This window comes from Artibeus jamaicensis, unplaced genomic scaffold (genome assembly GCF_021234435.1).
Source record: "Artibeus jamaicensis isolate MK-2021 breed Jamaican fruit bat unplaced genomic scaffold, CSHL_Jam_final scaffold_3307, whole genome shotgun sequence".
Lineage (NCBI taxonomy): Eukaryota > Metazoa > Chordata > Mammalia > Chiroptera > Phyllostomidae > Artibeus > Artibeus jamaicensis.
In genome coordinates, this window is record NW_026522040.1 from 1563309 (window position 1) to 1580599 (window position 17291).

At 51.6% G+C, this 17291-nt stretch overlaps 1 protein-coding gene and 1 long non-coding RNA gene across 2 annotated transcripts; one reads left to right on the top strand and one right to left on the bottom strand.

Moving 5' to 3' along the window:
* The first annotated feature begins 41 nt into the window (after positions 1 to 41).
* On the top strand, positions 42 to 16503 carry FAM180A (family with sequence similarity 180 member A). The gene is made up of 3 exons (XM_037165841.2): positions 42 to 348; positions 11049 to 11149; positions 12615 to 16503. The coding sequence occupies exons 1-3, from the start codon at positions 273 to 275 to the stop codon at positions 12957 to 12959; spliced, it is 522 nt and encodes a 173-aa protein (XP_037021736.2). The 5' UTR covers positions 42 to 272; the 3' UTR covers positions 12960 to 16503.
* On the bottom strand, positions 5900 to 14866 carry LOC128626146 (uncharacterized). Its single transcript, XR_008390069.1, has 3 exons — positions 14787 to 14866; positions 7635 to 10503; positions 5900 to 7443 (listed from the first exon to the last, which is right to left on the bottom strand). It is a non-coding gene; the product is annotated as an uncharacterized LOC128626146 (long non-coding RNA).
* Positions 16504 to 17291: the final 788 nt, after the last annotated feature.

Here is a 17291-nt window from a genome sequence, read left to right on the forward strand (position 1 = left end):
GTGAGTCACTCCAGATGTGCTCAAAAACAGAGTCTCTCTGTGGCAGCCCAGTCCCCCAATCCCAGCGAGAGTCGGAACCAAGAGGTCCCCACTCCCGTCCCCCAGGAGGCCGTCTCTGCCTCTACCTTCTGAGGAGGGAGAGGGCATCTGCTCTTCTGAAAAGGGAAGGGTGCTAAGAACTGTACGTCTCCCTGGGAGGACCGGTTTGGGCTCACCTGTAGCGGCTGGGCCCCCCAGGTTTGAGGGTACTTCTCACCTTCCTGGAGGAAAGGATGTGCTGGAAGCCCCTGCTGCTCCTGCTGCTGTGTTACGATGCTCAGGCCACTGTGCCCCACAGGTGGAGCAGGGGTGAGTTGTTCTTTATTTATGTGTCTGATGCTCAACATTCTTATGAAGAATTTGAGGGAGGGGTGGCATAGAAAGGGGGAAGGAAATTGGAAGCCCCACGCCCTCCTCTACCGATTGCTTTCTCCTTGTTGACGTCTGAGAAGGTGTTAAAGGTGAGGGGGGGATGATGGGGAAAAGGGTCCATGCCGCTGAGGGGACTTGAGCATCCCTCTCTGACATGCCAGAGAGAAGTCAGCTCGGTGGACAGGCTCCCTGGAGCGGCCCCTGGGCTGCTGCAGCTGGGCGGGGTGTGTCCAGGTCTGATCCCACACGACGGGACTGTGGGCGCCATTGGGCCACCTGGAGAGGCTGATCAGCAGAGGACACATCTTTCCAGCCACGTAGAGCTGGACCAGTGACAGGAGAGGAAGGGCAATTCTTCAGCATCCTCATGCCTACCTGTCTACTGCCCCCATGGGCCACCAGTCCCCCCTGATAAAGGAAGGCCCCCCCCCGCACCAAAGTGACCTTCAGGGCCAACTTCCCTCCCTGTGTTGTAGCTCCCCAGAACCGGCGTGCTGCCTTTTCTCTCTGCCCCAGGACCAGCTCCAGGTGGCAGGCGGTGGCAGCGCCTCCCGACAGTCACAGTTTAGCACTGTCAGAAACTGAGGGGCCCTGCATGCTGGCCAGTCTCTGCTGATCTGAACTGAAATCTTTCCTCCCACCACCTGAAGTCAGCTGAGGTCTCTCTCCCAGAAAGAACTGGAAAAAGAGGTCAGGTGCGTAGGGGTTTCTGGAGTCCAAACCAGGCTGAAGACGGGCACGGTGGCAGCGGCAGGAGCCTTGGATCTCCAAGCAGAGTGTCAGGGAAGGAAGGAGTGACCATGTGGGAACAGGGTGGATGGATGTGAAGGGGGTGGCGGGTGCAGGGCACGGCACTTACTCGGGGTTTTACTCCACCTGTTTGAAGCCTGAGATTGAGGACTTGCCAGCTCTCTGAGCTGAGCAGTGAAGTGATAGTTGCCCTGGGGCCAATAATTAATGCAGCCTTTTCCTCTATTCTGGTAAGACCCTTACTCACCCACCCTCCCTGCTCCCGGTGGGCGCAAACCCGGGGGCGACCCTTGGAAGCAGAGAGCAAAGAAACACTGAAGTCAGAATCTCCCATTTACCCCGCGTGACAATGGGGGCTTTACTTAATTCACCTGTAAAAAAAAAAGTGCTAAAGCCACTCTTCCAACACACAGCTGTGAGAAAGCCAATTGAGGTGATCTGATTGGTAAGGAGGCTGGTAAACATGATAACCACGTCGTGAGCGAGGCCTCGAGGGGCCCGGAGATTTGAGTTCTGCCTCTAATGGGCCCAGTGACCCCTGGCTCACTAACAGGTAACTTGTTAACGGGACCAAAACTCCACTTCTGTGTGTCCTCATGAGGGTCCGATTCAGAAATGTCAGTAAAAAGCTTTGTAAACCATGAAGCACTATGTATATGTGAACCACTTAAAAGTGAAATAATTTCGTTAAAGAAAGCTTAAGATCCTCAACAGACATATCTACAGCCACATCCTGGCCCCACCCGGTCCTCGCCGGGGCAGGTCTGCCCCGGTAACAATAACAATCTTGTCAGAGACCGGCGGCTGCACAGTTGAACCAGAGGCCGCGGCGCCGCCGCTGATAATCGCTGGATTAGCAATTCACGCCGCTATTCAGTCAACAAATGCCATGGAGGCCCCGCAAGCGCCATGGAAAGTCTCCCCACAGCTGGTCTGTGGGGTGACCAGCTTTTTTCTCACTTTAATAGGAATATACAGTTGATATCTTTTTTCAAAGACAGCATGGGGGTCACACCCAAGTAAAAACCGTTTTTCTGCGTGTCCTTCCTGTTCCCTTCACCTTCACCCTTAACCCCATCCCCACCCATATGCGGGCCTCACTTCGGAGAATTCCCTCTGGGAACAGTATCAGGGGGACCGCCCCCTAAAACAGCCTCCTCCTCTGCAGCCCCCCGCACCCCCTCACCACCACCCGGCTTCCGCCCCCCCCCCACCCTCCACCCCTGTGCCCACGAGTAGAAGTGTAGAAATAAACCCAAACGGAATACACACTGCCGTCAGGGCTCCGCTTTTCCTACCTGGCAGCCTCCGTAAGACGCGCTCTCTAGGATTCGGCCCTGGGAGGTAGCTTTCCGCAGGCCAGAATCGCTGCTCCAGCCCCACTCACTTGATTGAGTGACTCACCTGTGGTCAGCGGGGCCAGCCCGGGGGACTGCACACACCTGGCTCCCATCCCAGCCAACGCCAGCTCCTACCACAGCAAGGCGCCCCCCAGGGGCTGAAGGGAACAAGCCGGTCTTTTTTAAAAAAAGAAATCTATGCCTTAACCACTATGTAAATATCTGTTTTTATGAAATACCTATACATTATGTCTTTTCAAAGCAGTTTAATGGGGAAGGGAAGCCCTGCAGGTATGGGGGGGGTTTAGGTCATTTTCAGGGGTCCCTTTTAGTGTTGTGCGAGTTTTCAGTCGATGAGCGAAGGGAAGGGCCTGCCGTGGGTGTTGAGGAAGGACTGACGGCCTGGGAGTAGTGGCATTGAGTACACCTCGGTCAGAAGCAGATGCGTTCTGCCCACACACAGGTAAGAACCCTGGACTGAGGCAGCAAGCAAATGTGCCCCAGATCACTCAGCAGCAAGGTCAGAGCTGGGTTTCGAGGCCCCCACTCACCCACCCCAGGCCTATAGCCTCAGAGTCTCGCTGTCCTCCACCCCTCCCGCCCCTCCCCACCGCTCCCAGCAGCCCAGGCCCCCCTGGGTGGTGGGTGTCTGGCCAAAGGGAGCTGACGCACAGAAGCCCTTCCAGGAGCACTCCCGTTGGACCCCAGCACCCGGGCCAGGATCCTGGCTCACTCGGAATATCACTGGGTTTCTAAAGGGCTGGCCCAGGAGCCAGAGTCCATGACATCAGTAGGGCCTGGCAAAAGATCTTTTATAAACCACAGCATTTCCTTTCCACACCCACTGCCTTTTCCATAGAGTTGCTGCAACTGATTCATTAAAAATACAGTTGTATTTTGGCCTGAAAAGGCCAGCAGTCGGAGTCCTGTTCAGCAAGCTCTTTGGTACGAACACTGAATGAATGACAGTAGAAATGGCGCTTAGCCTTAATACTGCCCTGTTATAGGGAACCCACTGGGCGATGGGAGGAAAGAGGAGGTAATTTTTTTCCCAGACTATAAAAAGTCAGACAAAGGTCAGGCTCAAAGTGAAAACAGCTCCTTCGTTTAGGGAGGTTTCTGCCTGTATGTCTAAGCAAGAAAGCTTGGATGGGCTCAGGCGCTGGGGAGACAGGTTCTAGCCTTGATGAGAGCGTTAAAAGTAGCTTCCCCTGAGCCCTGGCGGGTTAGGTCAGTTGATTGGAGTGTCGTTCTATTACGCCAGGGTCGCGGGTTCTAATCCTGGTCAGGGTAGAAGCAATCAATGAGCGCATAAATAAGTGGAACAACAAATCAATGTTTCTCTCCCCCTCTCTCTCTAAAATCAATAAATTAATAAGAAAATTTTTAAAATAGCTTCTCCCAGGCTAGAACAGGGGCTCCTTGGAGATAAAGTCAGGGCATAGGAGACAACATCTACTTTCCGATCATTAGCTGGGACCTATCACTACAAATAAGTTCTAAAAGTGCCCTGATAAAGATTAAGTGACACACTCTGTTTGAAAAGGATGGACTTTGGTGACAAATGTAGTTAATGTATTTCTATGGAATCGTTTATTCATTCAACAAACAGTCATGAGCAGAATGCTAGGCCCTGGGAATACAGCGACCCCAAAGGACAACATCCCTTCGTGGTGCTGACATTCTAGTCAGGAAAAGCAGACCCCAGACACACACAGAAAGAAAACGTCTGGTTTGTTGGATGGCAGTAACGTAGGGACAGCTTAAAGGGGATCGAGGATTATAATTTTTTCATTTTTTCAAAAATTTTTATTCATTTATTATAGAGAGGGAAAGGGAGGAAAAAAGAGAGGGAGAGAAACATCAACCAGGTACCTCTTTTGCGCCCCCTGCAGGGGACCTGGCATACAACACAGGCACATGCCCTGACGGGGAATTGAACTTGCAGCCTTTCTGTCTGCAGGCCATCACTCAATCCACTGAGCCACACCAGCCAAAGCAAGTATTATAATTTTAAATACAGTAGTCAGGGAGGGCCTCCTTGAGGAGGTGACTAAAAAGTAAAGGCAGAAGGAACAGAAGTGCCAAGGCTAGTGGCAGAAGATGCCTGGGGCACTCGAGGGACAGTGAGAAGGCCCATGGCTGGAGCGGCATGAGCCGGGGGAGAGGAGCAGGTGAGCTCAGACATAGCGAGGACTCAGGTCAGGCAGCACCTGGTGGCTGTTCGAAGAACTTTGGCTTTTCCTCTGAATGAGATGGGAAGCCATCAAGGGCTCTGGAGAGGAGAGTAACACGACCGACCTGTGTTCACCCAGAATCACTTCAGTTGCTGTGTTAAGAATGAAGGCAGGAGCCAAGGACGGAAGCAGAGGCACCATTAGGAAAGGGGCCCCAGGTGTGGACGAGGGAGCCAGCAGGGACGTGGCCAGAAGTTGCCAGATTCCAGATCTGCTTTGAAGGCGGAACCAACAAGATATGCTGATCAGTTGGATGTGGGATGCAAAATGAACAGTCAAGGGTGACTCCCAGGTTTTGGGCCTGAGCAACTGGGAGAGATGGGGAAACAGGAAACAAAGCAGGAGACGTGTGTGTGTGTGTGGGCACTCGTGTGTGCATGGATCTGTGTGTGCATGCATGTGTGTGTGCATGGATGTGTTTTGGGAGCTGGGATTGGGCTGGGAATCAGGAGAGAGAACTGTTACATGTCCAAAAGGAGATTCCCATAGGCAGCTGGATGTATGCGTATAAAAGTCTGGCCCAGAAATAAAACGCTGAAAGTCAGCAGGGAAGTGAGGGAAGAGGCAGCCCCAGATGAGGCCAGAACTCTGCAGCCTGAACGGGCTGGGAGGAGGAACAGCAGCCAACGAGGGGGATTGTTCTTTTAAATAGAAGAAGTAACATGCTTTCATGTTAATGTGGAGGATCCAGTGGAGAGGGGCAAAGTAACCGTGCAGGAGGGAGAGGTGGAGAGGTGGGCAGCATTTTTCTTGGAGACTTCACGCACGTGCAAGAGTTGGGTCTGGACGGGAGAGGCCACGCCGGAGCAGACCTCAGTACCTGCACAAGGGGCGGGTGACTGGTTGAAGGAGCAAGAAGAAGGGGTGAGATCATTGTCTATTTCAGGGTGAAACAGAGAGAGAGGAATCGGGAAGGAAGGGAATTGGTCAGGCAGGATGGAAAGGCCCGTGTGAAAACACCATCTGAATTTCAGTGAGACCAAGGTCATGTTTGCCACCAGCCACATTCAGGTGTGGAACAGGTAAGGAGATGGGTTGTACCTGATGTCAGGTTAGATCACAAAGCAACACAGAGGGACAAAGGAGGTGTGGATATGTGTAAGAGTGAGGTCCTATTTGACCTGGCATATCACGTGATAAATTTAAACGGGTCTGTTTAAATATGATTTATGCCATATTTATTCATTCACTCATTCCCAATTAACATCATCCTTCCTGGAGTAATTGAGAACAGAGGACACCCAGTCTTGGGGCAGACGTGCCAACGAAAAGACAGCACTGCTCGCCTCACTGGCGAGATCGGGTTCTGGGGCCCATGAGATCTGGGTTTTAACTTCAGCCCCATTGCACGCACACTGGACGGCCCAGGACAAGTTTCCTGACCTCCAGGTTTCTCCATGTCTAAAACGGGGTGTGAATAGTTACCCCACAAGGTCCACTGGGGAAGCACAAACACGTTGGCGGGCTCACAGTGGGCTCATGAGCCGTCATCACATCTGAGCTCCACATTTCAACAACTTCAGCCCGAGCTCCAAATGTGGCTTTCAGCAGAGGACATGGGCAGAACATGCTGTGACACATTATTCCTGCATGTCTGGGTCCAATTTGGGGGCTCAGTGCGTGTGGCACAACCTTTAGCCAGTGAATCATCTCTTCTGTGCTGGTCTGTCCAAGGAATTGCAAACAGTCCGTTTCTGCCTGAGTCTCATCTGTCCAGGGCCTGGAGGACGAGGGAGAGGGTCACAGGTCCCCACCCCAGGCCAGCCCATGCAGCAGCCCAGCATACAGAGCGACGTGTGAATCTCCTGTGTCCCCTGGAGCCACTGAGTGACCCTTGTGGCACAGTCACATCCTGTAGAAAGTGCTGGAGAGTGGGCTGGGTGTGGAGCACTGAGTGGGAAGAAAAAAAAATCAGCCCAGCTTTACACCCCAAAAATACACAAAGTCAGCAATTTCGACAAAACTGTCCCAGCAATCTTCTTGCCAGAGGCTTTAATGCTCAAGGTGGTGCCTGGGCGGGCGTGGGGTGCTTCTGCCAGTCCCTGGTCTCCCCAGCCCACCCCCATCTCTCTCCTCCCTCAGGGAAAGGGTCCTCGACCATGACAGTCAGTGGGGGTGGGGCGTGCGGCCTCCCTCCTCTCTGCCCTGCGAACACTGTGCTGCTCCATGGCCGCTGCGAGCAGGGAGCTGAACTTAACATGACCTCCGTAAATCTGGGAGATGGGACGGAAGGGAGAGGAAGCAAACCCAGCGAAGCATGGGTGGAAGAGTCCCCAGGGATGTCCTGTTCTGTTGTTGCCTTTTTTAATAGCTGATGTTTTCAAAATCATTCTAAAGCACAGCTATTGAGCCTGCACTCAGGGCCCAGCTTCAGCAGACACCAAGGTCAGGGACAGGAAGCAAGAAGCCTGCTTCCCTACCAGGAGCTGGCGAGAGTGGGCAGGACCTGAGACACGTGGGACGACCGGAAACCACGAAGACAGCAAAGGAGCAACAGCGAGTGATGGGCTCCCCCGGAAAGGCTTCCTGGGGGAACAGGGCTGCTGTTCTCACTGAGTGGGAGCGAGCCAAGTTTTGAGCTTTGCATGCATGCTTCTCGGGGCTGGTCAGCCATGCTTCCACCATTTGCATTTCTGGCAGGGTCCTGACTTCACCTTTATGGGCAAAAACATCTGGGGTGACTGTATGGTGAACTTTGTGGCCAACTGTTAAGACATAGAACAGACACAACCTGCAGCATCTCCGAGGAAGGGAAATTCATCCTCGTCCCATCCATCAGGAGCAAGCCCAGAGCTGCATTTCCGCAGCCCAAGGGGCAGAGAAGCCCCTGCTGGACACACGCAGTAGAAACCCACATGGCAACAGGAGGGACGACGGGAGGGGAGGTGGTACCTACAAAAGGCAGGTGGGGGGTGGGAGGAGAGAGGGGCCGTCTTTCAGCCTCCTGTGGTCCCCACGCATTTTCTGAAGCAGCCATCCGTTCCCTGGCTCCTCTAGAGGCTGAAGCTATTTCTAACAATCTTCCCGAACTGCTATTATTTTTAAAACGATGAAAACAAAGGGTATTAGAAAGAGGTTTCCATTAGAACTCAGTTTTGAATCAGGAACTATTTTCTTCCCACCTCGGAGAACTAGGGCTGCCCCTGGGGTGAGCAAGTTGGAGAATCGCTGTTCCCAGGGGAATGAACAATGAAGGAAATGCCAAGGAGCCCCGTGAGTACCTCCCCTGAGAGGCAGCCACTATAGAGTTGGGGTGACGGGCAGCAGAAAGGGCTCAGTGCCCCACCAGTCCCCGTCACCTGCCGGGGTGTGAGTATATTAAGGGAACTCATACCTTTAACTCCACAATAAGAGAGAAATGCTGGGAAAAGAATTAAGAAGTTGCTCTCAGATTCTGTCCCGAGAAGAGGGTCCACCCACCCTTTCACGAGAGGGACCCACATCTTGGTCTCGGACCAGTTCTGGTCCTCGTGCTGTCTCCCAGTAGGGAGAAGGCGGGATCCAGGTACTCACCCTCTTCTAGTGCCTCCGGTGTCTCTGCTGCTTTGCCTGGGTCTCTTGGGATGGCCCTGTAAGGCCTCAGAGGGGAGGACGCTCTGCATTTTGCCACCACGCCCTTGGCTGTGGCTCTGGACAGCCCAACGGTTACCAGCCCTGCCTGCCCAATACAATCACCCGGTAGCCATGAAAAGTCCCGATGCCTGCGTCTACCCCAGAGATGCCCATGAACTGGCCTGGGAGGTGTCGTTCGGCATTCGGGTTTTTTAAAAAAACTCCCAGGTGGTTGTAATGCGCCCTCCTGGGCGAGGCCCGCTGGGCTGACCTGAGCGTGGCGGGACAGCCGGGGCAGCGCCCTCTGCCGCTCGGCCGCGGCTGCCACTGGAAACACCCAGGAAGCTTCTGAGAACCTCCCTGGCCCAGTTGTCATCTAGTTCGATCGAACCCAAACATCTGGAGCCGGGACGCGGGCCTCAGCCTGTTTTAAAGCCCTTGGGGCGTCCACTGTGGTTGAGGAGGACACGCCTCTCTCTTCTGAGTGCCCCCTAAAACAACAGACCGGAGGCAATGAGTGGGCAGAGGCGAAGCCCCAAAATCTCTGGTTCTGTGGGGAATAGGCACTTTGCTGGCAAAAAAAGAACCCATTCTGTTAAAATGCTAGGCTACAAAATGCCACCCTGGAGGTGACTGGCTCCTTCCCCACAGTTGGGGAAGCAGAGGTCCCCCTCCCATCGGGGCCTCCCTCATGCGTGGATTTGGTTGGCCAGAGACGGTGCCCTGCCCACAGCCCCCTCGCAAGGCTGGGAAGCCTGCCGGGATCTGCTGGGGGTGCGGAAACCTAAGGCCGTATTTAGGCGAACCACAGAGGGACCTGTGGTACAGATAATAAATGAGGACGGAAAAGCACTATTCCAGCAATACCCCACCCAAGCAGTTTTTTCCAGGAAGCGGGAGATCCCTACCACTCAGCTTTCCAGGAAATGTCTTTCTATCGAAGATGTGTCATTTTTACCACTTCAACTCAAGTTGTTTTTCTAAAATGCTTATGCCTTCTTTAACACAGTACACTGGACATCCCTGGGCCCCAGGACACCGTCATTAAGAAGCAGAGCTGTTGTGCCTGGTTATGCAAGTTACGTTTTGCACAACTTCAGGGGGCGCTCCCTATTCACCTCCAAGTCTCAGATTTTTTTTTTATAGTTAGTTACCCAGTTTCCTGGGAGATCACAATGCAGTGTCTTAAAGAAGCTGTAAATTTTTCTGTTTTTTTTAAAGATATGATTTCTTTTAAGTACTTCCAAGACATAAATTCCTCAGATGGTAGAATGTGTCCATTCTGCTTCTGGGCCCAAGACACCAAGCCATATAGAGAACCTTCCTTTCTTATGTATGCATTTGAAAGCATCTCCTGTAACATGAGGCGTCACCCAAACCACTCTATACAGTTCTTTATGTTTTGCTTTTAATTGCTGTGCTGGTGGTCAAGCCCAGTCAGGACTCAAATGGTTATTTTGAAAGGCAGCATACTGCACAATGGCCATTTCAGATCAAGGGAATCTGACTTACGCTTTACTATTTGACAATTACCTTACGTGCAAGAAGCTGTACCTTTTTCTACCAGCTGGCAGCGGGCTTGCCGATCCTGTCTGCACAGCGCCCATGAGCACAGAGGGGCCATGGGGTGGCTGGGGCTGTCTGCTTCCAGCCTGATAGGACCCCAGAAAGCTGCAATTGATAATGATTATTCCTTTACCTGGTAGCATTCTGCATTCTCCTTCACTAGTCCTCAGTAAGGTCCTAATTCTCGCTACCTTCTCTGCCCGTAGCAGCCCAGCCATCTTCCTTCAGCTACTGATTCTAAATGCAACCACAAGAAACAGCATTAGCAAGTCACTGACTGTCCCCAAATGCATTTCTGAGTCTGCTGGCCCTTTCGGGAAACCCTGAGTCTAGGTGCCACATACCTAGAGCCATGTGTCAGATTCTTTCTGTTTTAATCTTCACCTGAGGATACGTTTACTGATTTTAGAGAGAAACAGAGAGGAGAAAGAGACAGGGAAGGAAGAAGGGAGGGACGGAGAGAGAGAGAGACACCCATCAGTTGCCTCCCTTACTCACCCCTGCAGAGGTTCAAACCTGCAGCCTTTTGGTGTTTGGACGACGCTCCAACCAGCCGAGCTACCTGGCCAGGACCACGTGTCAGAGTCTGGGGCAACTCTCTTCCTCTTCACCTGTGTTCCTGTTCTTGGCAGCCAAATTCCAGAGGGCTGGTGAACAGCCAGAAGTCTCACCCTCTGATTAAAAGGGCTGCCATTGCATATAAACCAGCACTTCATGCGGACGAAGTGCTAAAATGTGCATTGCTGTTAGAGGACAGTATTACTCGGGACGTGTTTGTTGAATTGGGAGGGGCTTGTTGTCCGCTCACTTCTGTTTTATGGTAACATGAGTGCCCTCGACATATAGGTGTGAGGCACAAGGAGGCTTCCGGTTGTGGGTGCTTGAAACACAGTGAACAGAGCGCATGTAACCATCATAACCTGCATGTCTTCTTCCGTATGACACCGCAAACCCACCTCTGCTCACCCCTGTTTTCTGGGATGAGCCAGGTTTGAAACCACTGGTCTGAAATGGTACCACCTGCCACGCCTGGGAGCTCCTTGGGACTCCAGAGTTGTCCGTCACCTCCCCTGCTTTATGACCCCCACAACTTCAAATCGTCACTTTCAAGCCTGGCTGGCTGACCTCAAGGTTACAGGAGGGGAGGCCAAGGGCATGCAGCCCCCGGAGCTCATTCTCTTGTTTCTTGCAGCTGTGCTCTTCCCTGCAGCCCATCGACCGAAGAGGTCCTCTTCCATGCCCTTGAACCCCGTCCTGCAGAACTCCCTGGAGGAAGTAGAACTGCTCTATGAGGTAGGCACAGGTGCCAGTGGCCACGCCACCCCAAAGGCATTGCAACTTTTCTGGTTTTTGGAGAAATGATCAGAGCTCCTGAAAATGAGTGTCGTCTGCTGCCCTAGGGACCATCCTAGACTCCTCTGGAGGCCACCACGCCCTGGCCTTCCCAAAGTGCGGTGTTCTCATCTCTCCTCTCCTTCCCCACATGCCGTAACTGGGGATGACGGCTTTAAGAGGAGATAGAGGTGAAGTCAGATCTACGTTTGCCCCTGCCCGAGTGCCCCAGCAGCAGAGTGGGCCATGGTCTCAAGCAAACACTGGGAGGCAGGGTTCGTCACAGGATCCAGGCAATGCCACGCTGGGTGTCTGAGTGAAGCCCTGTCTCCAGTAATCACCTACCGTGACAGCCCAGGTTCTGACCGTCTGGGGCCACCCCAAGGGCTGTCCCCCTCTGCCTCTCACACCTCTGCCACACAGACCCCACTTCTCCAACCACAGGTCAGTTTCCCGAAGCCACTTCATTTGGTTCGGTGATAAAAGTCCAGGTTCAAGATCAGAATGTTAGTTCTGGTTCTGCCCCCCATCAGCTCTGTGACCTTGCAGGAGCCCATGTCTCTCTGGGCCCGAATCTCCTCACTGCCCTCCTGCCTTGAGGTCCTCCACGTGCCAGAACTACCCGACTCAGACACAGCCTGCTGCAGCCAAGCAGTGGAGTCTGGGGGAGGTTTCAAGTCCTACCACAGGGAACAAACCGGAAAATGCACAGCCTTCCCCATGCCTTGAACATGGGGGTCATATGGACAGATCTGATTTGGAAAGATAATAGTAGGATGGAGACAGATTTGTAACTGGGGAAAGCTGGAAACAGAGATAAGAGTTAGAACCCCAAGTCTAAGAGGATTTGCTAGGTTCCTGGGAGGAGCCCGGCTGAGCAGGGCATGCGGAGGCCAGGCCCCACCCTGACTCTTAAAGAACAGGTGAGGCTTGGGGACAAATCTCTGCATCCCACTTAAGTCCTAGCACAGTTCTCTACATCCTTCGATCCCCAGCTTCTGATTTAAAATTATCCAAAATAGTCAGTTCATGCTTTAGAAGATCCTCAGTGGCTGGGAAAGAGAAAGGGAAGAATGGGTTAATCTGGGACACCAGACATAATAAGTAGGCATTAAATAGTGACTTTGTACCAGGGACAATGTTGGATGGTGTCTGTATTTGTCTTACTTACATCTCACAATAGACCGGTAAAGTATTTTGTTACTAACCATTTCACAGAGGAGGGAAATGAGGCTCAGAGAAATCAGTAGCTCCTCCAAGGTCACACAGCCGGTGACAATGGCACACCTGGAGCCTAGGTCCCTTGGGTTCTGAAGCTTTTGCCACCGCTCCCTCCCCAGGCAAATGCAGGTGATACTGAAAACAGTGACGTCCTCAGCAATGCCCAGATGCTTCATGTGTTTCCGCCTCTTGTGTTTCTGACCAGTTCCTGCTAGCTGAACTTGACATCAGCCCCGACCTGGAGATCTCCATCAAGGATGAGGAGCTCGCCTCCTTGCGGAAGGCCTCGGACTTCCGCGCCGTCTGCAACGGCGTGATCCCCAAGCACATCCCAGACATCCGCCGGCTGAGCGCCAGCCTCTCCAGCCACCCCGGCATCCTCAAGAAAGAGGACTTTGAAAGGACAGCGCTCACCCTGGCCTACGCGGCCTACCGCACAGCCCTGTCCCAAGGGCACCAGAAGGACCTCTGGGCCCAGTCCCTCGTCAGCCTTTTCCAGGCCCTGAGGCAAGACCTGGTGCGGTCCTCAGGCTCCAGACTGTCTCCCTGAGAGACCCGCCCACAGCAGGACTGCCCCGGCAGGGCCCAGCACAGGCTGTAATCCAGAAATTCTTCATTCTCCACTCCATTTACAGAGGCCGGCATCAAAACACATGCCTCCACCTCGGAGCAGCAGAGATCAAATAGCGAGGCCCCATGCTCTTTACCCACTGCAGCTCCCTGACGAGCACACCTGACTCACGTCATACTGTGACCTGGGCTATAGAGTAGTCATTCCAGATGTCCCCAGAGGCCGAACGGGTTGCCCAGTGACATGCAGAGTCGCAGATACACACTTTGACACTGAGTAGCTGCCATAAACATGCAAGAGGGAGGACAGAGCTGGAGGAGACGTGGTAGAGCCCAGTGGAAAGACCAGGGACAGATTTCTTTGGCCCTGAGAAGTCAGAGTGCTGGGTCGAATGAACATTCTTTCTGAAGGTTCGGTAGTAAGATACACAGAAGCCAGAGATGCAGGAGAGCAAACACATTGTCAGCCCAGGATCTACTCCTCAACTTTTCTAAAGGTCACCGAGAAGAATCGGGCAGAACGTTGGTGATTGTACGACCCGTATGTCTCGTGTCTTCCTATGTGAAGGCCCCTTCACTACACACAGCCAGGCCCAGTCTTTTGAACGGAGAAGCCGGGCTAATGCGGACAGGGCCGTCCTCACACAGAGCGGGCAGCCACAGCCTTGCTCTCTGTCGTGATGCTCAAATCACCTAGGACCATCGGGGAATGACATGCTCCCAATAAAAATGATTTTCAGATGACAGATTTTTACCCTTTCAAATGCCAATTTTTCATTTTAGCGATAATGGCTCAATGGCTTTGAAAACCACACATAAGAGGTGCCTTCAGCTCTCATTTGGTGTCTGTGAAACACTGAAATGAATGAGCTGGATACGATATTTTCTAAGACTCTTCGACTTCTGAGATTCTCACGATCGTTGAACTAATGATTGTGATAATGTAATACCCCGTGAGGTATTACAAGGAGGACCCCGGACCCAAGAGGCCTGCTGGACTGTTTGTAGCAACCGTGGACGTTCCCAGGCTTTGCTAATTCTGCACTGGGGGGTGAGTTTTTCTGCTGCCTTCCTCGCCATCAGGCTACAAGCGTGCACTTTTCTTGCCCTTTGCTTTCTGTTCCGTGCTAAATAAGAGTTAATAGATGAAGACCTCTGCTAGGAGTGAAGTACCTGGGTTCTAATAGACTCCTCACTGCTCTGGCCAGTGTGGCTCAGTGGCTTGGAGAGTCATCCTGTAACTGAAAGGTTGTGGGTTCGATTCCTGGTGCAGGTGCACATGAGAGGCAACCAGTTGATGCTTCGCTCTCACCTCAATGTTTTTTTCTCTCTTCTTTCTAAAAGCAATGAAAAAAATGTCCGTGGGTGATGACAAAGAAAATTTTTAAGATTCCTCACTAGCTTAGAGGTCTTTCTGGCTTCTCCTAGGTGTACAGTGTGGGCCAGGAGGCTGATGTCACAAGCAGTCTGATCTTTGAACGAGTGAGGATTCACTGGGCTAACCTTGATCTTGAAACAGGTATTTAACAACTGTCACTGGGTGACGGCAAAAGCTGGCCTGGACTTCTTCAGGACTGGACTCGCTCAATCTTTGAACGAGTGAGCTGGGCTCAGCAGCACCAGCTGCGGGACCTTTTTGGAGAAACACTGGAATGCTAGGAAAACACGGCCTTGCATCCTGATGTCCTCAGGCTTAGAAGACTCATGACACACACTCATTTATCCCCTGATCAAACTGCGCATTTACCTCCCCCAACCACAGGCCGACATAGGCTTTTTTGCTCAGCTTTTTTCTTTCTAATGTTACCTGTTCTCTTTAATGGTCACTGCGCTGGTCTCCCTCTTTTTTCCAAGTGCCAGTCCATGCCTCTGCATTCTCCCTTGGGGCCCGATTCTGATTATCTTTGCAGTTGTTTCTCGAAGCCGCTCCAAGTGGCCGGTGGCTGGCATCAGCCAGCCCGCATCCATGCTCTGAGCTCACTGGCTTTAGGTCTCCTTTGCACATCACTGTCTGGCTAGAACAAAAGTCAAGGTGGAGACACAGCCCGGATTGCCCAGCAGGCAGACTTAGCCTTACAATCTGCCTTCGCTGTTTGTACTACTTGTCCTTGCTGGGGAGCGGGGAGGGGCTCAGCAGAGGCCTCAGTCTCTAGACGCTGGACAATAAACACTCCACCCCACCAGAAGGGGTCTGAGAGCCTTCAGTCACCAGCTAGAAAGACCCACCCTGTGGTCCCTGGTCTCCATGTCCTGATATGCACAGCTGCTCCCAGCGCGGGGAGATCTGTGAATGGCAGGGAAGGTTCCCAGACCAGGGACAGCAATTGTGGTTCACTCACCCTATAATGAAAAATTAAAGGCACTTTCGTACTCATAAATCAAAGCCCACATTTACGTGGTAATTCATGATGGGAGAAAAAATAGAAACAAGAAAGGCATGACTTTCTTTAAAGACAAATGAAAATTTCAATTTCAGTGACTAGAGGCTCCTTATAACACTATTTTAGTCTGGCTACAAATGAATTGTTTACCCCACAGAAAGTTTTATAACAATGACTTCATTTATATGCAAAATCAAACATCATGCTCACAACTGCCACCCCAAAACCCGCCTCTCTGCCCCCGATGAACAACAAGGTAGAAGCCTGGACAGAAGTAGAATCTTCCATCTTGCCTCCTGAATGCTACTCTGTACATGACAAAATCACGAACCAAGCCACAGGTTGCCATATTTACTCACAAACAGAATAATTTCGGGTGTGATGTTTGTAGTGGGAACTTGCCTGTGACTTAGGGAACCAATTGTGCCGTTTCTACATTGCTGGGAAATTTGAGGATCTAGAAATTCTGGAAGTTTCCTCTAGAGATGGCATCCCCATGGTTACTTACCTCCGGTGGCACTCAAAAGAGACACTGAAAAATACCCATGTGCCAAAACTTTGATTGCTCTGGTGCCTCACCTTGAATCTCACTGAAAGAGAATCGCGTAAGTGGCAAATCAGCCAGAAGGTGTTTCTGCAGGTAAACTGATCTGAAATCAAATGCTCGTTCGATGACTCTACACAACACCCCTTACTTTCCTAAACCATTTTCATGTCTTATTCTTTTTACTATAGAAAACATGCATGCACACACACACACACACAATGTAAATTTACCATCGAACCATTTGTAAGCACACAGTGGTGTCACTTAATGCACATTGTCCTGTGACAGATCTCTAGAACTTCTTCATCCAGGACGAATGGCATCTATGGAACAGTAATTCCCCTCTTCCCTGTCCCCCAAGCCCCCGGCAACTACCGTTCCATGTTATGTTTCTAAGAGCTTGACTACTTTCAACACCTCGTGTACGTGGTATTTGTCTCCCATTTCTTAAGCCTTGTCCTCTGGAGAATGTTTTCTTCATCTGAGAAGTGGACAGAGATCTGAAGAACTACTGGCCTGACTGTGTCATTCCCTTTACCTAATTTTATTGAACAAATGTTTACTAATGGTGGAATAAAGATGTCATGATGGAGTTATTGGGCTTCAGTGGAAATCTTTTGTTATCTCAGATTACCTCACCACGGAATTTAAAGTGGCTCGTGGGTTTAACCGCAATGTTGATTTCCACAGCCATTTGTGATTATCTGGTCTGTTTAATATTCGCCACCAAAATCTCACACATGTGTCATCGTTCATTGCGAGTTTCAAAATCAGCACAAAAATAAGGTCCGAATGTAGTAAACACAATGGCCTTTAACATGCATTTAAAGAGATACATCATCACAGCCCATCCTAGAAGCGTGAGAGAATTTCCAAGGGGACCTTAGAAGTCAAGAAGAACTGGTTTTCTGGAGTTTCTTTTCCAGTCACTTTAATGTTAGCCTGGGGATGATTTCCAACCGGTATAGCTGTAGACCTTGGAACGCCATTCCTTACATTCCGTGAATTCAGGAGAACTTGGGTTTCACTGCCCCGGACTCTGCTCAGCATATCTCAGATCAAGGCAGTGCCTCAAGGACCCCCCACTTACAGAATGTTTAGGTTTTTTCTTTCTTTTCTTCCTTGCCCCAAACCCACACGTCCTTTCTGAGAAAGGCCAGACGCTGCTCCCAGCCCGTAAGCAGCAGAGGTCCACAACCCCACCTGAGGTCAAGGCCCTGTCTCTGAACTTGTCACTTCTTCCCTGTCCTCCTATCTCCCCCTTGCAGCCCAGCCAAAGGAAGCCTTCGGTTTGGTTTGGTTTGGTTTGGTTTGGTTTGGTTTGGTTTGGTAAAAAGCCTCCGAGAGGAGCATTTGAGCACCACTCCAGCCAGAAAGACCACTG